The 23,669-nt window shown below is 38.9% G+C and overlaps 1 protein-coding gene across 1 annotated transcript in view; it reads left to right on the top strand.

Moving 5' to 3' along the window:
• The window catches only part of LOC124721730 (zinc finger FYVE domain-containing protein 9), a 377,978-nt gene that overhangs the window by 148,100 nt on the left and 206,209 nt on the right, over nucleotides 1-23,669 (top strand). Inside the window, exon 6 of the mRNA XM_047246829.1 lies at nucleotides 8,972-9,187. Coding sequence (XP_047102785.1) covers nucleotides 8,972-9,187 — 216 coding nt within the window. The remainder of the gene's footprint in view (nucleotides 1-8,971; nucleotides 9,188-23,669) is intronic.

Raw genomic sequence — 23,669 nt, forward strand, 5'->3', positions numbered from 1 at the left:
AACTTGATCTGAAATATTGTGTCTGTAATGACATTTCCTTTTGTTGTAAATCTTTGAAGTGTTGTGACTGCACTGTAGAAATTGCAGACCTGTAACTATAATCATTGCCTTTATTTCTCATTGTATACCTAGAATTGTGACAGCTGTCATTTTGACCACTTAACTTTTCGCTAGACACATGTCACATAAGAGTTTAGCAAATGTTAAGTTGCGTTACACATGACAGTAACATGGTGTTGCAATGTATGCCAAAGTTTCGGAGCTGGTTATTGGGCCTCCTTATACCTAGTGTTAATGATTTTCCGTTTATGGGCGACCAGAGTCATTTAGAAATTTTTGAAAGACATTTCAGCTATTTGACTGTTAATTGTGCCTTTATTTCACAAAATCTTGATTTCGGCCTTGTAGCCATTCTCAGGTGCATTTAAAATATTAAAATAAGTCTGACCTGTTGGTTGGTGCATTGGGGAGAGGAGACCAAACAGCAAGGTGATAGGTCTTATCAGATTAGGGAAGGATGGGAAAGAAAGTCGACCATGCCCTTTCAAAGAAACCATCCAAACATTTGCCTGAAGCAATTTAGGGTAATCATGGAAAGCCTAAATCAGGACGACGGGACACAGGTTTGAACCATGGTCCTTCCGAATGCAAGTCCAGTGTGCTACACTGTGCCATATTGCTCGGTAGTCTGACCTGACAGTGACATGCCATCGTTGGAAAAACATATTTCTGGTCTTATGGACCAGTTGTCATGATACAGGTACATATCCAAGATACATAATATTGCTGACAGAATGTGCAGTGAGGAACTATTAACATACAGTATGGTATATTTAACAGCAAATATATTCATGTGACTTGCATTTTTCTGGTCACAGGTACTTTAATGATGCAGTGTCAAGGGTTAGATTTGAAGACATTATGAATTTTTAGCTCTCTGATATCCGGAAACAAAGTTCAATAAGGCTCAAAACAGACAAGTTGTCTTTGGTATCAGAAGTTTGGAATCATTTCATTGCAAATAATTCCTTGCTATACAGTTGAGGACAAAACATAATGTTCGATGAACAGCTGGTGAAGATTTACACGGTATGTGGCTAGTAAGGCAGATAATTTTGGCATCAAATGTTGTTTAGCAACCAATGTAGGGACTAAATATATGTTGATCAGATTTCCAGAACTGGGAAAGGATGAATGTCAGTCACAGAACGAAACCATTCCTGAAATATGCTGTCATGAAAGAAGAAAAAATGTGATAACAGAGTTTTTCACATCTTTGCACCTGTTCGAATTATTGATAAGAATGTAAGCTTAGTTGGTAGAGTGAGTGGGTTCGAGAAGAGGATGCCAATGTCAGTGTGTCAAAAGCACCACTGTATGAGACTACTGTGATGAAGCATTGAGACGCAACTGTTTCCGTTTATCAAGGCAAGAAAAATAAAATAAAAATGTTCTTGTTCTCTCTGCCCTTCATTCAAGTATAGAAAGTGTAGGATATTAATAATAAAATGAAACACAGGGTGTATATAGACCAGAAAAGGTGACAAGAAAATGTTCTGTGAAATCAACTTTGTGGAGGTGGTTAGTACAAGCATTCTACAATTTTTTTGAATTTTTGCTGGAATAAATGTGTGCATTCTTTATAGAGCTCCTAGAGGGAAAGTTGTCAGTCATAATGAATTTCTGCATCTTCTTAGTGAAGAACTAATAAGTGAACATGCACAAAAATATGCACCTCTAATCAGCAGCTGGTCAAATAAGAAAGAGGAACCTGTGAGTGAAAAAAACAGTCTCGAGTGTTAGAATGTGAGAACGAGATGATTGACATATGTGACACCCATAAGAAGCTGCTGTGTGGTTTAGGTATCAAAAAAGTCCTGCTGTTCTTGTGGTAAAGGGTCCGAATGTAGCATGTGAGGGTTTCACATCAAACTAAAGTCTTGATGCCAGAACAATTCTACAGTCCTAATCAGTTATGTATTGTCAGTTGCCTAATTTATTGATGTTGCAGTTTTCACATTCTGTGGTGTGCTCGTCATTGACTTGCACAAGATATGTATAAATGAAATGAGTAGTGTGCTCTGACCATTCCCAGCTTATATCAGTTATTGCTTGCAATTAGAAAAGAGCAACACACGGGGGTTGGACAGAAAAAAGAGAAAACCAAGATCACAACACTTTACTATGCCTAATATGGTGTAGGAAGCCCGCTGGCATTCAAAACATCTTCTAGTTGTCTCAGAATGTGTGAATATGGGTCTTTTATGATTTTGCAGTGAATGTTACAACATTCTTCCTGCAAAATAGTGGCGAGTTCAGGTAACAATGATGAAGGTGGGTAGTTATCATGCACCCTTCTCTCCAAAGTAGACCACAAAGGCTCAATAATTTTGAGATCTGGTGACTGTGGTGGCCAGGGGAGATGTGACAGTTCATCACTATGCTCACAAAACCAGTACTGGATGATGCGAGCTGTGTGAACAGAGGCCCTGTCATCATGTAATGCTGCATCACTATAGGGAACAAAAGTTGTACCTTGGGATAGACCTGATCATCTGCAGTGGTCACACAATCCTTGGCAGTAATGCGACCTTGCAGGGTAACTGTGGAGCCCTTGGAATACCACGATATGGCTGCCCAAAACATCACACAACCCCTCCTATGTTTCGCTTTCGGGATGTAAAATTCGAAATGGTGTGAAAAAGGTTAATCCAACCAAGTGAATTTCTTCCATTGCTCGAGAATCCAGGTTCTTATGCCCTCAGCAACATGTATTCCTTTTAGGGGCATTTGCATCACTGATGAGTGGCTCTGGAATTCCAGCTTGCCCTGCAGGTCCCTGCTTATGGAGCTCCCTTTGTGTTGTTTTGGTGGTGACAGGGTTTGGGAGTGTGATATTCAGTTCTGCAGTGACTTTTGCATCTCTCTCTCTCTCTCTCTCTCTCTCTCTCTCTCTCTCTCTTGTCTCCATTGACTGTCACAGTCACTCAGCACACACTTTGGTTTGTGCTGTGACTTAGTGGATGATGTTTTTCCATTTTCGCTGTACACAGTATAAATCTTCGATACAGTGCCTGTTGAAACACCAAACACTTCGACTCCCACTATACAAGCACATACAATTTGCCCAAGTTTGAAACCACTTAGCTCAGACATAATGCACTCACAACTAAACTGAACATTGTTCTAATCACTACTGACACTTGCAATGTATTGAGGACATTGCGCAGGTGCCATTCGTGGTCAAATATTGCAGGGGCACATGCACACTTGGCTAGCATCTAAATTTATGATCAAGACACGCATTTCTTGCAGTGTTTCCATATTTTTGTCTAACCCCTGTGTATTTTTTACAGCGGAGATATCCTGCACATGTAACTTTAAATGAGGAGAAACACGTATAAAATTAGGGAATAGATTAGAACCTGATTGCCCATCACTTTGTACAAAATAATTCACCTCCAAACATTCAACGAATCTGTTTGATATTTTATGCTTGCTATGCAAGGTGATTTTTATAGGAACCCGGAAGACTGTAACAGTTGAAGGTGTCCTATCTAATGGCTTTCGGGGGCAACAAAAATTTTATTCTGTCTTTTGAGTAATTATTGGCTGAATTTAAAAATTTATAATACTGTCATAACCTATTCATTAAAATATACAGGATGTTTGGGGAGGAAAGGTCAATATTTTAAACAGTGATAGTATAAATAATTCTGAACAAAAAAATGTTATATGAACACAGGTTCGCAAATGCTTCATTAAGGAGGTAGGGGTATTGAAATGAACTTTAATTCTGCAAAATTGATGTACTCAACGTGAACGTATACACAATACAACTGGATTGTAACGTGATTTTCTTGCAAACAATGCACGGGTATATGCCATGTTTACGCTATGCAACCTACCACGTATTATGGTCATGTGACATACGTAGTACAATCACTCGTTGTTTGCGTAGTTGTGCCGTGTAAGCCACATTGTGTCGTGTACTGTCGACGGATTGGTTCGCTGTGTAGTGTATGGTGTTAACTGAGTTCGTACAAGCTCTGCTAACAATGCCACACATCTACAGTAGTAAGGAATATGCAGATAAGGTGTATGTTTATGACTTCTGTGACGGTAGTGCTACCGCTGCAAGAGAATAATACCGGAGGCGCTTTCTGACTAGACGATTACCTGATCGCAGGGTGTTTACCAAAGGGTTTATCACTTTGCGTGCAACAGGCTCTCTTCTAAGTAGATATTTTTCGTCCGAGCGTGCACGTCAACAGACTTTGCAAGAACAGGAAGAAATTATCGCAAATGTTGAGCGAAGTCCCAATACGGGCATACGAAGAATGTCCCTGCGTATGAATGTCCCACAGACACGTGTATGGGAAACATTACATGCGGAAAACCTGTAGCCATTTCACATACAGCGTGTCCAAAATCTCCATGTTGACAACAATGCTCAATGACTTCAGTTCTGTCACTGGGTAATTGAGAATAGTCCCTTGTTTCCATACATACTATTCACTATGAAGCCCAGTCTTCATGCCGTGAAATAAACAACACATGCAATAATCATCGATGGTCACAGGAAAATACACACACTTCAGTGGATAGAAATTTCCAAGTTCATTTTGCCATAAATGTTTGGTGCGGCATGATCGGTAACCTTTTGATAGGTCCATTTATTATCAATCAGCGATTGACGGGAGAGAGGTACCTGCATTTTCTGGAAAATTCATTTGTTTAACTATTGGAAGACGTTCCTTTAGCCAATTGAACTGGAATGTAGTTTCAACATGACGGTGCCCCCCCACATGTTACCTTACATGTGACGGACCATCTCAACTGCACCTACCCTCATTGCTGACCTTACACCTTTAGATTTCTGTTTATGGGGTTAGATGAAATCAGAGATGCACAAAGTGAAGATAAATACACGAGATGAACTGCTTCGTCACATCATGGACACTGCTGAATTGCTTAGGAACCAACCACAGGCAATTGAACAAGCAACACAATATGTTATCGCTAGAGTGCAAAAGTGCATTGACGTTCGTGGTGGGATATTCAAACCTACTCTGTGAACTATACAACATCAATACGATAAGTGTTTAAGTCGTTTGTAAAAGACGTGGCACATCTTTTTCTACTGAATACATGTAACATGCATGTTGTAATGCATTATGTACTAAATGCAAAGTAAATAAACATTATGTAAAAATGGGTAACATAACTTTACTTCCCTGTAATGTTGTTTTCAAGAAAATCATGTTACAGTCCAGTTGTATTGCGTATAAGTTTTTCAGAATTAAAGTTCCTTTCAATTCCTATACCTCCTTAACGAAGCAGTTGTGGACCTATGTTCATATAACATTTTTTTGTTCAGAATTACTTATAGTATCACTGTGTGACCTTCCCTCCTCAAGCACCCTGTGTAGTGTTATGTTAATATCTTAACACAATAAGACAAGCATCACAGAAACTGTGTGCTTGTCTTGAGGCAGTGTAACTGACTGTGTGCGAATACCTGGACTTTATTCAACCAGTATTTGAGAATGAGAGCACTAAGTGACTTCCAGCAGAATTGACACACAATTTCAAACCTGTATGAAACTTTTTATCACTGACTCTATTTGCGACACTGTTTACAGACAGTATCTACATACTGGGTGATCAAAAAGTCAGTATAAATTAGAAAACTGAATAAATCACGGAATAATGGAGATAGAGAGGTACAAATTGACACACATGCTTGGAATGACATGGGGTTTTATTAGAACCAAAAAATATAAAAGTTCAAAAAATGTCCGACAGATGGCGCTTCATCTGATCAGAATAGCAATAATTAGCATAACAAAGTAACACAAAGCAAAGATGATGTTCTTTACAGGAAATGCTCAATATCTCCACCATCATTCATCAACGATAGCTGTAGTCGAGGAATAATTTTGTGAACAGCACTGTAAAGCATGTCCGGAGTTATGGTGAGGCATTGGCATCGGATGTTGTCTTTCAGCATCCCTAGAGATGATGGTCGATCACGATACACTTACGACTTCCGGTAACCGCAAAGCCAATAATCGCATAGACTGAGGTCTGGGGACCTGGGAGGCCAATCATGACGAAAGTGACGGCTGAGCATGCGATCATCACCAAATGACGCGCGCAAGAGATCTTTCACCCGTCTAGCAATACTTTGCTTTTTTTTAAAAAAAAACATGTTATTCCAAGCATGTGTGTCAATTTTTTACCTCTCTATCTACATTATTCCGTGGTTTATTAAGTTTTCAAATTTATATTGACTTTTTGATCACTCGGTATATCACAAAATGTGCCTGCAAAATTATAAGGGGCAGCAAATGAAAGTGGGACAGATGGAGAGAAAGTAAGTAAACTCTTTATTGTTTCAAAAGTAATCACCATATCTGTTAATAACATTGTGAAACAAGGTGGTGAATGCCTTGATGCAAAAACATTTGCAGTTGCCTACAGAACCATGATTGTACGCAGGCATACACCTCTTCATCCGAAGCAAGTCGATGGCTATGAATGTCTTTCTTCAGGACTCCAAAAATATGGAAATCGCATGGGGGAAGATCGAGACTGTATGGTCCCAGTGAAATTTCTACAATGTAGTTGAAACAACTTTGGTCCTGAAGAAAGATATTCGTGCCTGTCGATTTGCTTTGGATGAAGAGGTGCATGCCTGGGCACAACCATGGTTCCATAGGCAACTGAAAACACATTTCCATGAAAGCGTGGACCATTTTGTCTCACAGTGGATAACGTGCGTTAACAGTTATGCTGGCTACTTTTGAAATAATAAACAGTTTATTTATTGCTTTCAATGTGTCTCATCTTTGTTTGAGTGCCCCTTATGTAGCATTGTATGGCGCATGGTTCAGGAAATATGACATCAAACACTGAGAGGCATGACGACCTTGCCTTTGCTTAAAATGGAACACTAATTACCCATACTGTATTCACCCAGTGTTTCATAATGAGAGCACTAGGTGACTTACAACAAACTTCAATTTCAAACTTTTTCATTATTAAATTTTGGAACCTTATGTTTGGATCAGGATTATGATCATGATTTTCTTGCCTAGGACATAATGGCAGCACTGATACCTACATATAAGAATAAAGAAAAAAGAAAGACAACAGAAGATGAGTATGTGCCATGAGATGAATGAGTGTTAAATAGAGGCTCAGTAATGTGTAACCTCTTTTGCCAAATCTGTTATTTTGTATAATTTGTGCAGCTCATGGTTTTTCTATTAAGTAGTGAATTTAATTCCTTCGCTTGGCACTGGGTGGTTAGAAGTAAAATGAAGCAATAATAAAAGAATGCTTCCCAAGAACTTTGGTGTGACCTTGAGTAGTTCTTGCTTACAACAAATGAACCTGCTGGAATGCAGAAAGAATTTACTCATTGCAGGGTCACCATAATTTTTGCATAAAGATATTTTTAAGATAGTGCAAAACAAAGATAACGTAAGCAAACTATGATGTGGAAAAGAATGAATTACGTCAAAACCAGTTATTTGAGTTTCTGAGATGGGGATGGATTATGTAGGCTTTTATTCATGCTTACAAATTTTCATAAGTGCTCCAGTTTCCTGGGCAGAGTAGGTTTGCTTGTGTTGTCTGAGAGTACACAATGTATTAGATCCAAGATGTTGCTTATGCAGCACTTACTAGAACATAACTGAGATAAAAAAAGATGAAAAGAGCTAAAAATTAATTTATACATTGAAAAAATAACTACTTTCACTTTAACTTCTAATTCACCTGTAATTAGATGGTGGGTCTGATCTGACCTAAATGCTGTTTCAAGTAAAGAACCCCTGGCATGGAAATACTGAGGAATTTGTAGAAAACAAAGTGTGCATTATTCAAGCACTCACCTGACTCGGAATTCAGGGTTTGGAAACAAAGAACTCCAAAATTGACAATTATGGAAAGTATAAACTGCTACTCACTGCAAAGATGACATGTTGAGTCGCAGACAGCTGCAACGAAAAGATGATTGATTACACACTTAGCTTTTGGACATGCCTTGTTCAGAAAAGAAAGGAACACACACACACACACACACACACACACACACACACACGCACACATGACCACTATGTCTGGCCTCTATGGCCAGACTGCGATGTGTTACAGCAATGTGTTGTGTCTGGTGTGGAACAGGGAAGGGGTACGAATAACTGGGTAGGGAAGGGGTACGAATAACAGGGTATGAGTGTGTGGAAAGAAGACCGCTGTCTGGCAGTGTGTGTAGGGACTAGATGGAGGTGAGACAAGACTGCAGGGGACAGCGTCTGGAGGCTATTGGGCAAGGAGGTGGGGTGGGTGGAGTGGGGGGGGGGGGGGGGGAGTGTGCGGGAATGGGGAGCAGAAAAGTAGAGAAGCAGGGAAGGGGAAAATGGGCAGATGGGTTGACACAGTGGGGGTGAGGAGACATGAATGGGGAAATTACTGGGAAGGTAGCCATTCATTAGGCTATGAGTGAGTTATTGAACTGTTCTTATTGTAGAATATATGCCTGCCTGTTGTGGTATGTATTAACATGTGACTGTCAGAACATGTCGGAATTGAAACTGCTTGCTCTTTGCTTCTCTCCACTTTGCTTAAATTAGTATTAAATGTAACATTATCGTAAGTTACCAATAAGTGTGTAACTTTTTTTGTGGTTGCAAGGAAAATTTGTGGAAAAAGCCAAATCTGTTGCAGTATATTTGAAAGTCTGAGAGGCATTTGGTTGTTGTTATTACTATCTGTGATCGCCATGTGATGATGTTTTATAATATATCAGTAAAGGAAAACTGATATATAATATAGATATTTTATGCACAACTTTAACTGCTGTGGGTATTGGATGCGGAAGCAGTGGTGGTGGCGGTGGTAGTGGTAGTAGCAGTAGCAGTAGTGTAGCATGTGAATAAACATTATTTAAATTTGTTGCCAGCATTCATAAACGACCATGTGGAAAACATCGACACACCTGCAGTTTCAAATAATGAAAATAGCCTTACTTCATCGGGAACTCCTTTGGGTAGGCAGCCAAACCCTAACAATCCTATGGAGTACTGCTCTACAATACCACCATTAGAACAAGCTGCTAGTGCTGTGCATCAGCCACTTCCAAGTGTTCTGGTACCTGTTGGAGTATTAAAGAGAGAAGGTAAATAGCATACAAGCCATACATTTTGTGTCACTTTCTGCTGTCTAGTTTAATCTATATTCTATAATCAGTCTGTGCATTACAAATCATAGTTATTAAGGTAACACTGTTTGCAGTCCAAACCAGTTAGTAGACTCATAATGCTTTTAAAAATTAGCTAGAAGTATTATGTAGAATCTGAATGATAGTAGTGAAGAGCTTATCAGAAATTGTGGAATTTATTGTTAAACCTGTTACTCATTATTTACTATATTAAGAAATAATTTGTATCTATCTTTTCTTTTAGTGTTCTTACCTTTTTTCTTCCGTGTTCTGTCTTGTGCATTAAGTGTTCTTTAATCAGAAGATGGAGAAATGTGGATTGACTTTATTTAAATACGAAATCTTTGTAATGCCTTTTGCTATGGTACATGTTGGCACAAGTGTTGATTTTAGATGATTCCCGACATTGGTTGAGTTGAATGCTTTTCTGGTCACAAGTTAATAGTTTATCACCAGTGTTGTAATGAAAGTTACCAACATTCCACTTGATTTACCCACTTAGAAAAGATTCTGAATTTGGTTTTTGTTGCAGACTGTTATACACAGCCCATGATTTTGATTCAATAAGTAATTAATTGGAGGTACTTTGCTTGTCTAGGCATTACTTTCATTAATTTCCTGTGCTATGTGATTCTGCCATTCGCCTCATGTACACAGGGTGTGTACGATCCGGGACAACCGGGAGATCCGGGAAAAACCTGGGAATTTTTTCATCCGGGAGAAAACCGGGAAAAACCCAGGATATTTTTAGAATTCCAGGAATTTTTCATTGTTTGAGTTTTCAGTTAAATTTTTCGAATTTTGACTGGTAAGAACCGATACTCTATCAAAGGATATTACTGTATCCTGCTACTGCAGAATAATACTTCAACAATAAAACATAAATGAGAGAAAAAAATGAAAATAACTTAAATTGCAAAGGAAATGTGCCATATACGATGACGACACACAGTGCTCATGCAAGCGTCTGCCAATTGAAAATGTATCAAAGGCTTTAGGTAGACTATACAGTGCTTCTTAACAACAAATTGCCTCCAGTGAGCGTGAAGTGAGCATGAAGTTGCAACTGTTTACAGTCGATTTGTTTTAGCAATTACCGTGAGCTCATGCGCATGTGCAGTTGAGTCATGTTTGGGTAGTAGATTCTCCCACTTCTGACTATAGGAATGTGACTGTTGGCTGTGCAAGCAGTCGCAGCAAGCAGCTAGATGCTACCGGGAAAAGGGGGCGGTAAATTTATGTTCTTCAGGGGGGGGAACTTGTTTCACAAAGCGCCTAGCATCCAGCGCACGTTTGTCTATCGATTATTCATATGATTTTGAAACGCTTCCCTGTTGGTTTTTGAACACATTTTAAGTTGATTTCTGAATGAATCATAAGTTGACTTTTGAATGCATGCATAATGTACATGATGACTGTTAGGAGAATCCTCGTCACATCTAGAAATAAACTTTCCGCAATATGAGCTGAGGGAGTAAAGCCGAACGGATGAATGCCAATCGCTGTCTGATTATGTGGTTGATTGGGTTTGCGAATGATCAGTATTGTTATAATTACTAGCGAAATCCATAGATTCAGACTACCAGAATGGAAATAAACGACCGACAGGAATAAGAGAAAGCTTACATATTATCTTCTCGGTGTATCCAAGAAAATGAAATTTTGACAGAAAATTTTTGGCCAGATCGCTACATTAGTAAGGACCAGTTCTACAGTTCCTGGCTAGCAGACTTGTAAGTTCTACTCTGAAAGTAACCCAGAAAATGTGTTGTTTGAACACGTAATAATGCCTAACCAGACAATAATCACGGGATAACTAAACCTGTGATTCTGACAGGGTTAGTGAAGTTAATTGGCAAACAGATTTTGACAATGGCAGGAATAGCTGCAGAATTGGTGATGACCAGATTAATTGTTAGAACGAGGAAGGAGAAGAAACGAGGACATCACACTAATTATGGAAGAATAAGATGATTCCAAATTTATATAAAAATTTTGTAATATTAGTTTTCGATCTCATGCTTGAGAAGCTGGTGGGTATGAATAAATGTAAAACTATTTCCTATCATAAAGCTTTTTGCTTGTAGTAGGCCTAATAAGCATTTGATATTTGTACTTCGTGGATTATATTCTGTCGTGTTATAAAAATGGCCATTTGTGCCAAAATAGTCTCATTTATTTGGTGTGTTACAAAATTGCTGCCATATTATAAAGGTCTATTTTGTTTTATCTAGCAGAGTTACAAAATAGACGTAATCAGATCAAGAAACCACACCAGCCTTCGGTATTATTTGTATTAACTGCTTTTTCAGTATTACATAACGAAATTTAGATTTTTCATATAGCAAAATGTTTGATGAACTTTGATGAGGTAATAGATTCTTTTGCAGGAAGGAAAGCACGCCATGTAAAGCTGTAGCAAGATTAGAGAGAAAAAAATGCTAGGAGCTAAGGTTTGAAGAAATGTGTAATTTCTTGCTTATCTCTTGTCAGTATTGGTTTTATATATCCTTTATTTAATTTTATGTCACACAAAACAGCAAGTTATTAACTAATAGGCAATAAAGAGTTCAGATTTTCTGAAGAGTTCTTGTTCTCTCGATTACAAATAATCCCATCTGCTATTAATTGCGAGATTTTTTTAAAGAGGGGCAGGCTGTCAAACCGGACGACTGGGAACAGGAGAGGCACCACAGGACATTTCAATTTCCACTCGCCTGAATATAGTTTGGACGTGTGGTGGAAAAATGCTTTGTGAAGAGGTGTGGCACTATACTTTGGCATACTTAAGACCAAATAATATGGCTTACATTTCCTCGAATACATATGTTTTATGTTTCAGACTTTTCAGAAGGATGTGCGCTACAAGATGAACATATTTTTGAAAATTCGATTTTTTTTTTAGTATTGACTCAGTTCGCAAATGTCGTAGACCCGTTGCTGATGATGTGCAGAGCAGTCTCAGTGGGTAGTGTCCACATGACCCGTGTTTACATTTAGTTATTTTGCTGTTTCCCCTTCGTTAACTCTCATGTCAAATGAAAACAAAACAGATATCTGTGGCTGGGAGCTATCAAATGAATTAAAACACACTCACATAATTATGAAAGACTAAAATATGTCATTAGTTTCATATTTTATTTTATTTCCACCTTTCTGACAGTCAAAGATTAATCGCCTTGTGGAACAATGAAGTTATTTTTGTCTGTCTGCTAAAGAAATTTGACTTTTGTTAACCTTTTCCGCAGAGGCAGTCAATGTATTTGAAACGAAATGTTTAATTCCACAGTACTGGCTAGTTTCAACTGTTCGCTGCATTGTGCACGTTCTCATTTTCTAGCACGTATGGCATTATGTCATAATAAAGAACCAAACATGATATAATACAGTACTGGTGCTCCAAGAAAATTTACATCCCGAAAACCACAGTGAAAAGCTTAATATCAGGTCAAGGTCTACTTCATTGGGAATCCGGACATACGAATGTGCACTTTAAGTATGCACTTTAACCTGTAACTGGTGAGGTGATATTTTTGTAACACAACTGGTGAGGTTGGGTTATAGGTACCCAATGATTTCCATGGCCCTCATACTTCAGTGGTGAAGGAGAAATGAAAAGTTTCTACATACATTGCAGAAGTAACTTTGATTGACATCTCTGAACAACGTTTGCCAGCAGAAAATTATTTACAGTGAACAGAATAGACAATTTTTCAAATATATGTAAGTCCATAACAAATTTTGCAACATGTCACGAAATACATATATCTGCAAATTTTTTATAAACAAATAAACCAAATTTGAATATTACAGTATAAAGCAACAATGAACCTTTATAAAAACACATTATTTTTTGACAAGTTATTACACACAGAAGAATTGGCAAGCCATTACTCTACGCAATCTTGGCATACAGGAATCGTGCAGGCTCCGCAAATCAGTACGATGCAGCTGTTACAGACCTTTTTCGTTTTTCTGTCAGAGCCTGGTGGGCACTTCTTACACCTCACTTGTTTGCCCAAGTCTTGTCTGGCTTCACATGGAACTGGTATCTTGAGAATTCTGCTGATGTTTAGCCGCAATTCACGGGGCAAATGGTCATTTTGAAGTCGACGATTGAGATGAGGGTCTACGAGTTCCTTGGCAGGATTTTTGATGTATTCCAATCTGGTTAGCTCTGGATTCCCTGGGAATCCACAGTAGATAACATAGGCATTCACTAGGCTAATGTGCATTAGAGTGAAAAATATGGCTAATGGCCATTGCCTTCGGCATCGACTTGTTGAGTATACTGTGCATTTCTCATCTAAGGTGTCGACCCCACCTTTTGTGTTGTTATAAAAGGCGATGATTTCTGGTTTCTGGATCAGTTGACTGGGTATGGTGCAATGAGAATACAAGTAGGATGGCCTTGCCTTTCTTTGGTACATAAGAGAGTAGTGTTGTCTACTTTGTGAAACCTTAGAGAGCTTCTCCTACTTTTCTTTCCTTGGCACGTAAAAATTCTTTTGGTATTTCTTGTTTACTTTTTCGCTGTGTTCCTGTGTATATCAAGCCCCTTTTACGTAGTTCCTGTATGAGGGCAATGGACGAAAACCAATTATCTGCTGTGATATTGCGGTTACTTCCGATGATGGGTTTGGTCAATTGCAACACTGCTTGAGTTGGCTTGGAAAATTTCTTCTCCTCATCAGTGAGTGTTCTGCCATCACTATCCTCTCCGGAGTAAATGTAGGCGTTTAGCAAGTAGTGGGTTTTTGCATCTTCCAAAGCCATTATTTTGAATCCATATTTTCTAGGTTTGCTGGGGATATGCATTTTAAAGTGGCATCGACCACGAAAGCCCACCAACATTTTGTCAATGCAAGCGTACATTCCAATTGAGTAACTAGCCATACAGTTTTTCATAAACTCTTGGAAAACCCATTTTATAGGAGTTGTTGCATCACATTTTTTCCTCACATCTCTGTCTGAGGCGTCATCAAAACGTATACTGAGCAGTAACACCAAGACCCTCTTCAGTGACATTGTACAACGAAAAATATCACGACCAGTACCATCGGTAGCAAACATAGCTTGAAGATCTTCATTATTAGATTTGAAGATGGCTGTGAACATGAGAACCCCCAAAAAAGCCTTGAACTCGATCAGATTCAAGTCTTTGTAGACAGTTCTTCTGTCATCAGACAACTTTTTCCTCATGAGGGGCCAGTTTTTTATTGCTTTGCAGAATTATTTCATTCAGTATTCTCTCACTAAAAAGTAGCGTCCAGGCAGCCTGGGGTCTACAAATCTGACCAAGGGCTTTAGCAGGGCCAATTATTCCCAGTAAATGTGAAACGACATTATGTTTCCTTGTGCAAACATTTGAAGCTGGAGGTTTTTTGGACCATATGAAACGGTTCTTCCCATAATGCTTCTTTCGCTCGTATTGACGATTCTGCCTTTTTGAAAGGGGTTTGTTTTCATCTGATGACCATGTGTCTGTTTCAAAGGAATGTGGTGGTTGTAGTGAACTTGGTTATGGTCCAGGAACTGTAGCATTAGGTATACCATGCACTTCATTCTCAACTTCACATACTTTTTGCTCTGATTCGGTTTCATGGGCACTCTGTAAACCTTGTTCTATAACATTTTCATCCCTACTACATTCACTCTGACTCATCCAGTATAGATCTCACCCAGTCACTAGGTTTCATAGACCACCTTCTAGATGGCATGTCAGCTGAAAATTGGAAAACGAGAAAATCTCAGGGTAACTAACGTGGTTATCAATAAGCAGAGTTTCTAGTAATAACGAATCAAATAAACTCATTGCTTTGATGAGAACTGCATTCAGGGTTATTAGTTATCACAGGAAACCTGCTAGATGCCATACTACCTATAAAATAGAATACGAGAATATTCAAAAAAAAAAAAAAAAAAGGTTCCATAACTAGTGAGGTTGGGTTAAAAATACCCAGTAACTTTAAAAAATCACGTCTAAAATCAAACAACTCACCGCTCTGTTGAGTACCACGCTTCAGGCGGACTTGCAACAAACTGACTTGAAGGTATAGGACAATTTGGTAATAATGAGGCTTCAAAGATTTAACTGGGTATCTGACACCCAACCATCACCAGTTACGGGTTAAATGTGCACATTTTAATATTGTTCACGAAATTCTGATGCTCTTGCAGTATCCTCTGATGTCTTGTTTCTTTTGTGACATAGTGTATGATCTTTCAATGTTTTACATGTACGTACATACAGGCTTCATACGTCATGATAGCTACCCAAGCGCGGTGTCGCCTGTCATCTGCGCTTTCCACGGGAAAATATTGCGAATAGTCGTTTGAAAAGCGTTACTTTGAAAGTAAATAAACTTTTACGTAAGATGAACTATGTGCAAGAATGTGATTCTTGAGTTTCTCCCGGCTGATGATGGCAACATGTATGATCGCCGAAATATTGTGCCCGTTGGACATTGTAGACCGACAGTACACCCATGGATATTTTGATTATGTGCAAGAATGTACCATGAATTTATTAAATCACAGAGCGTTTGACTCTCATTTTAAAATCAACTCCTTGATGACGCGCCATTTAGAAGAATTTCGAACCCTGAAGATCAAACATTTATGTCGTCATTAAAAATTTTACTGGCACTTTTGTGTGATAGATTTCAAGTGTAACACGCCAAAAAAGATCAACAGTATATGCAAAAGCTTAGCTTCTCTTGCAGCTTGAGAACAATATTATATGTGAAAACTTTGCTTTTCTTGTAGCAACACTATGTATATTAATTTAAACTATTAACTTTCCCTGTTTGTGTGTTCGTGCTACTTAACAGTGATGTTGCTGTTGGCTGACTACATCACGTGTCCTATGCTCTGAATACCCGCTGTCATCGGCTGGCGAGATCACGTGACATGAGCTACGAATGGCCTACAAAAGTGCATCGAAATCTCGATTTCAATGCTTCGGAAAGTATCATGTGGTGTTTGGTGGAATTCCAGTGTATACTTTCGTAATACGAAAATACACAGGGTACATGTTGCTGCACATCAAAGATGTTTCCAAAACGTGTCTTTCTTTTCCCCTGAGTTTCGTTTTCTAAAGTGCCGCGAAATTGTATGCCCATGTACAGGGTGGCCCAAAAAGGATGGTCACATTTTAAATAACTATAACTCCATCAGTTTTACAAATTAATTTTATTCAATTACGTAACTAAATGCTCCCAGGCACCCAATTACAAGAACTAACCACAAAAAATCATGTACGGAAAATGACTTCCGGAAGATGGTGTCCTTCCTCGGTGATGCATTCCACAAGTCTTTCCTCGAAATTTTCCATCACTTTCACTACTGTTTCTTCTTGAATTGCCATAATTTCCGCACTGATTGCCTCCTTCAGATCAATTAAGTTTCGGGGCTTCTGTACGTAGACTTTTGACTTTAGGTATCCCCAAAGAAAAAAATCACAGGCTGAGAGGTCAGGTGATCTCGCGGGCCAGTGGACATCTCCAAAACGCGAGATGATGTGGTGGGGGAACATCCGCCTTAAAACACACATGGAGTCATTGGCTGTGTGGGCCGTGGCCCCGTCCTGTTGAAACCAAATTCGATCTCGATTTACATGTAACTCTCGCAGTTTCGGCACCAAAAAGCTACGTAGCATGTTAACGTAACGTTTAGAGTTCACTGTGACTGTAGCGTTGTTCTCCTCAAAAAAATAAGGACCAACAATCCCCAATCTTGAAATTCCACACCAGACTGTTACCTTAGCACTATGAAGAGGCTTTTGGTGCAATTCTCTGGGATTATCTGCTGCCCAATACCTGCAGTTTTGTTTATTGACATAGCCGTCTAAATGGAAATGGGCTTCATCTGACATAAGAAGCACAACATCATTATTAGAGTACAAAATGTCAAGCATTGATTCGCAAAATCGTCTTCGCTGCTCAAAATCACGATCATACAGCTTTTGCGTGATCATAATTTTGTATGGGTGAAACTGTAACTCACGGCTTAAAATACGCTGCAACGAACTACGGCTGAGGCCTAAAGTTTGAGCACGACGCCTAGTGGAACGACGCGGGCTTTGCAGCACTGACGCTCTAACATCATGAATGTTCTGTGGAGTAACTGCCGTACGTGTACGCCCTGTAGATTTACCACTTTTGACAGACCCTGTTGTCCGGAATGCAGTCACCCAACGTGATATGGATCTGCGATCTGGAATGGGTCCATCACGCGCTACACCAAAACGTTGTCGAAACAATCGTTGCACAGTAATAAACGATTCATCATTTCTGAAAAACTGTTCCACAGCAAAAACACGATGCTCGACCGTCCACTGCGCCATCTCGTGGCAAACTGGGTGTAATGGCCGACTTGCAGACGGCCGGCAGTGGTCCCCCCTCCTCACCTTTCAATGGTACTACGCAGTTCAAATCCGACCATCCTTTTTGGGCCACCCAGTATAAAACCATAACCATTCAAAGGATTGATAAGGGAAAATATACTGTCACTCAGGAGAAAGTGTATTTTTAACTGGCAAATCCGGGAAAAACTCGGGGAATTTTTTTTCCTTATCCATGTATACACCCTGGTACAGTTAAATTCACTATTTTATTTCATAAACATTACATTCATATGTGATGTACTGTATGGGCTTATGTTTTTCAGTACATTCAAAGAACATTAGTTTGATCTCTACTGATGTACAATGTTTTGAAGATTTTGATGTTGAAGGGTAACCCTCTTTGAGAGCAAAAAAAGTAGGTGATTTTTGTGACTTTATTTTTGTTTCAGGTAAAATAAAAATTAATAACCATTCTGATGATATAGTTTTACTCCTTACACTTTTGTCTTTAAGAAATCATTTTTGAGTCCACACATCAGACACACTCTGTAACTGCTGCATCAGGTTGAAAGACCCCTTACACCCAGAACATAGGTCATCATCAGGAATTCCTGAAGCCCCCCTATTAGACCTGTAAAAAACTAATTGTGCAAGTCATTTTCAATATATTTTCTATCAGCATACATAGGATAATTGAAAAATATCAAGTTATAATAAAATGGTGACATGTTCAAACAAATGTCATGTTTTTTGTCCAAAACATAAACACAAAAGTGTGCACCAAAAATAGACTTTAGAAGATCTCGCAAAATGGCTACGTGTGCTGGTAGAGAGTTCAGTTTAGAATACCAGCATCAAATTCCAACTAAACTCATATGTACCATTCTCAGGTTATGTTTCTTGCCAATTTGGAAAATACAGTTTTGAGAAGGACACATTTAAAGTATTGGATTACATTTGTGGTAGTTAAGTTAAACATGCTTCTAGTCAGTGATCCCTGGACCCTACAGCAATCTTTCCAAATCCAAATGTAGGTCTTCCTCCATCTTTTTTGTGTCCGTGGTTGTCCTGCTGGCCTTTTTGGCACCATCTGTCATCCACTGTTAGAAGAGCAGATTCTTTCCATCTGATTTTGTGTAGAAGTTGTAACAGGTTGGTCCTATCCTAAGTTCAAGCATGTTCATAATTTCCATAATGCCTGTTAGGTCGTCTTTGAAATTACGTGCTGCCACGTTGGCTGCAACATCGACTATTTTTTTCCCCACTGTGAGTGGCTTTCAGACAACTTTTCCACAGATCACCTTGTAACCTTATAGTGGAGTTCCTGGCAAACTTAGGATGAACACTAAAGTAAAATAGACATCCCAGAGAACATTTTAAGCCAAAAATATCAGATTCCTCCAAAAATATCAAATTCCTGACCCTTTAAGGTCAGTTATCTCTCAATAACTAACATTATATTTCAAATTTAACAGTTTCATCCTGATAATAGCATTCATAAATAGGTTTGAATTTCAGAAGAGTTGCTCTGCTGAAATTGCCATTTACACATTCGTTAACAAAATTTTACAATAATTAAATAACAAAATAGCACCAGTTGGCATTTTCTGTGACCTATCTAAGGCATTTGACTAAGGGACTCACGGTATTCTCCTAGATAAACTGAGGTTTTATGTGGTGTAGCCAAGTAATGGATAATGGCATATCTAACCAAAAGAATGCATGAAATTGTACTTTATAGCTAAACCAGTGTGAGCAAGGGTGAGTCTTGTGACTGTGGATAAATCACTTATGGGGTTAGGCAACGCTCGCTCTCAGATCCACCTTGTTTCTCATACGCATAAACGAATTTTGGTCTAATACACAACGAGCAGAATGAATTCTTTTTGCCGGTGACATTAGTTTTGTAATCAGTCAAAACATACATACAACAACAGAAGAAATGGTAAATAATCTTCTTGAAAGTATTATTGAGTGGTATTCTATAAATGGTCTTACTCTTTCAGAAAGGTACAATATATTCAGTTCTGCACATCTAGAGGTACTACACAAATGATAAGTGTAACACATGGTAAGGAGGATGGAAAATTTCAACAATTGTATGTATCCATTTTGATGAGAATTTAAACTGAAAACAAAAGGGAAAAAATTTTTGGAACTCCACAAACAATTCATTCCAGCCACATTTGCACTTCTGATCATTGCAAATCTTGGGGAGAGGCAAGCCAGTAAGCTGACATGTTTAGAGTGTTTTCATTCAGTAATACTTTTTGGAATAATGTTCTTGTGTACATTATCTTTAAGAAACAATATTATGGAAAGTTTCTACTCGCCATATAACAGAGATACTGAGTCGCAGATAGGCACTACAAAAAGACTTTCACAATTGAAGCTTTTGGCAATTAAGGCCTTCGCGCACTCTCTCTCTCTCTCTCTCTCTCTCTCTCTCTCTCTCTCTCTCTCTCTCTCCCTCTCTCTCTCTCTCCCTCCCTCCCTCCCTCCCTCCCTCCCCAGTTGCCTGAGACTGTGAGACTGCAGTCAAGTGTGCGAGTTGGTTTGTGTGTGTCTGTCTCTGTCATCTATTGTTGACGAAGGCCTTAACGGCTGAAAGCTTTAATTGTGAGAGTCTTTTTGTTGTGCCTATCTGCGACTCAGCATCTCCACTATATGATGAGTAGCAACTTCCCTTTTCATAATATTGTTACATACCATCCTGAATATTCCAGTGTTTGATTATCTTTAAGAAAGGTCTTCACTGCTTGAAAACATGCTGTGAGAATAATATTGATCATCTTGTAAATATTTGTTTAAGGAGTTAGACATTTTGCTTACTGATTCACCCTATATTTATTCCCTCATGATGTTCGTTGTAAATAATCCACTGCAGCTCAAAAGTAGTGTACTCTCTTAAGATAACAGAAGAAAAAACTACATTAATTATGCCACATTAAGATTGGCTTTAACACAAAAACAAGTGCGTAGTGCTGCCACCAAATTTTTGAGCACTTAAGCAACAATATAAACTGTCCAATGGACAATAAAGTGAAATTTGAAAATGAACAAAACTTTCCCTTGACAACTACTCCTGTTCCATAGAGAAATTTCTGTTTTTGTAGTCTGTAAAAAGTGGCAGTTAGGAATCACCAACTCAAATCTGTATTTATTTTTTTACTTTTTTAGGGAAAAATGCAACTTTTAAGTGGTTAGCATATAGCTGTGTTTACATATGAATATGTTATTTGAATGTAAAATGACTCGTTCTGCATCATTATGATAAATCATACAAATAATCTATGAAACGTGAAACTAGCTGTTACAGTAAGTATTTGGTACAGTATACGAATAGGTGTTACCATGAAACTTCCTGGCAGATTAAAACTGTATGCCGGACTGAGACTCGAACTCGGGACCTTTGCCTTTCGCAGGCAAAGAGCATTTCCCTGCGAAAAGCAAAGGTCCCGAGTTCGAGTCTCAGTCCGGCACACAGTTGTAATCTGCCAGGAAGTTTCATATCGGCACACACTCCTCTGCAGAGTGAAAATTTCATTCAGGTGTTACCCTGTCATCTTGTGCAAAGACCAGGTTTGCCACAGGTTATAGGATTCAGGGAAATCAGAGAATTTCAAACATGTCAGGGAAATTTAGTATTAAAAAACCACTGGAAAAATCTCATTATTGTCTCAGTAGGTGAAATGGTTTGTTTCCTGAGGTGTCACGCATCGTCTTTGGCTGGGTGCAGCTGAGCACCTGTGCTGCTTCCCTACTTCCTCATTCTTATTGCTTCTCCTCATTGTATTACTCCCCTCAGCTTTCAGTCAGTGCTGCCAGCACTTCTTGCCACTAGCCTAGCAGCTACTGACGAGAGGCAGGGAGGCATGAGGAGTGATTTGTTTGTATCTGGTTCTCAGAGACTGTAGATGCAGAGACGGCGGTCATGTGTGCATGAGTTGTGTCTGAGTGACTGTGTGAATGCATGTGTGCTCTCATTTTCTGACAAAAGCTATAGCTGAAAATTTGGTTGTGTGAGTGTGATTGTCTTTTCTACGTGCCTGTCTGTGGCTCAGCAAACACCTTTACAGTGAGTTGCTAACTATCCTCATTATTATTGATTCTCAAAGTACTTGAACAAGTTATCTGTTGCTCGATTGATTACCGTGGTCTGATTTCGTCAATATGCTGTCTGTGGCTCGTAAATAGCTGGCCATATGAGTGGATTTCTGTGACTGGCCAAAACTGCAGGCCGTTTCTGTGGGTATCTGTAATGAATCGGGCCTGCTGATCTGAAGCCATGCGGTTTCCACTAATGTGCGAGCCCTGCCCGTTTGATCTAGTCTTACCGACCTGCCTGCAGGTTGGGTCTGTGTGTGTGTGTGTGTGTGTGTGTGTGTGTGTGTGTGTGTGTGTGTGTGTGTGTGTGTGTGTGTGTGTGGCATAATGGGCAGATTTTCGTGGTTTATCCTTGGACTCGGGACAGTACTCCTCAGCAGGCCAGAGGCCGTGAGGAATTGCGACTGTCTCGCAGCAAGTACATTGTACAGTGTGGCGTTTTATACGCATTTTATTTGTTCTAGTACATTCTGGCACTTCAAAAGTAGTTTATATGTGAAAAAGTATGGACGATAAGAAAATGAAAATTGTGTCAGTCACTGGAAGTTTTTTCACTGCGCACTCATATATTTCTCGAAAGAAAAATCACAATAGATATACCACAGTGGGTAATAACCGACAATAACAAACATAGTAGAACCGACATTTTATTGGTGGTCACCTGCAGTGTTGGTTTACACGATTATTCCCCGCCTTATACACTTCTTTAAAGAGGCCTACTTTTTGCTGAGGTTATTTCCTAAATCAGTGAAGGTATTTTAAATCTTTCTTGCCACTCCAAGGAAATGTGTATTTTTGTCACCAAATGTGTTTTGTTTTATTGAAATAAAATATCAGTGGTCTCAATGAAGCACATATACCATTTGGCTTGCTTTCTCCATCTAAAAATAGTTCATTACAAAAGGTGTTGGTGCTGGTACTGAAGATTTTTACTCACATCAGGAAACGCCATCTGCTTACAAGCTTTTTTTTTTTTATATATATTTCCTTGTTTGCACTATTGTTTCTTGTACTATAGTTGCAAAGACAGATTGTCAACTTATGTCTTAACTTACCCTTGAGATCTCAAAGTTTCTCAGGGAAAAATGCTAAAACTTGTCTGGATATCAGGGAATTGCACTTTCGGAAACTTGTGGCAACCCTGAGAGACATTGGTGACAGTGCTTATGTACAATGTATGGCAACTTCTTCCTACATCTACTCACTCTCATCTTCCCCTTGAGGTGATGTTTCGTAGTTGTGTTCCAAATTCATTTCAGTATGTGGTGCAATAACTCTAATATATCTTCATTAGGCAGTAATATAATTCTTAAATGTCATATACATTGTGGCAGGAAAAACAAACCACTCACCATATAGAAGTGCCATCATTACTATGGTTCAGGTGCTCACCTCCACAAAAGTCTGTCGGCTGTCCAAGGTATTTTCCATGTAATGTAGTGGTTTCTTTGTAGATCTTCAGTATCCTCTATGTACACAAATGATCTGACAGACATGGGTTAGCAGCAGTCTTCGTCAGTTTGCTGATGATTCTGTGGTGTATGCGAAGGTGTCACTGTTGAGTGACTGTAGGGTGATACAGGATGACTTTGACGAAATTTCTAGTGGCTATGATGAATGGCAGCTAGCTCTAAATGTAGGTAATGCAGATGAGTAGTAGAAACAATCATGTAATGCTTGAATACAGCATTAGCTGCTTGACACAGTCACATTGATTAGATATTTGGGCATGATGCAGCAAAGTGAAATGAAATGGAGCTAGCGTTTGATTGTAGTAGGGAAGGCAAATAGTTGATTTTGATTTATTGAGAGAATTTTAAGAAAATCTGTTTCATCTGTAAAGCAGATCACATACAGAACACTAGTGCAACTCATTGTTGAGTACCGGCCGAGTGTTTGGAATCCTCACCATGTTGAATTAAAGGAAGACATTGAAGCAATCCGGAGGTGGGCTGCTAGATTTGTTACTGGTGGGTTCAGTCATCA

Source organism: Schistocerca piceifrons, chromosome X, assembly GCF_021461385.2.
Source record: "Schistocerca piceifrons isolate TAMUIC-IGC-003096 chromosome X, iqSchPice1.1, whole genome shotgun sequence".
Classification (NCBI taxonomy): domain Eukaryota; kingdom Metazoa; phylum Arthropoda; class Insecta; order Orthoptera; family Acrididae; genus Schistocerca; species Schistocerca piceifrons.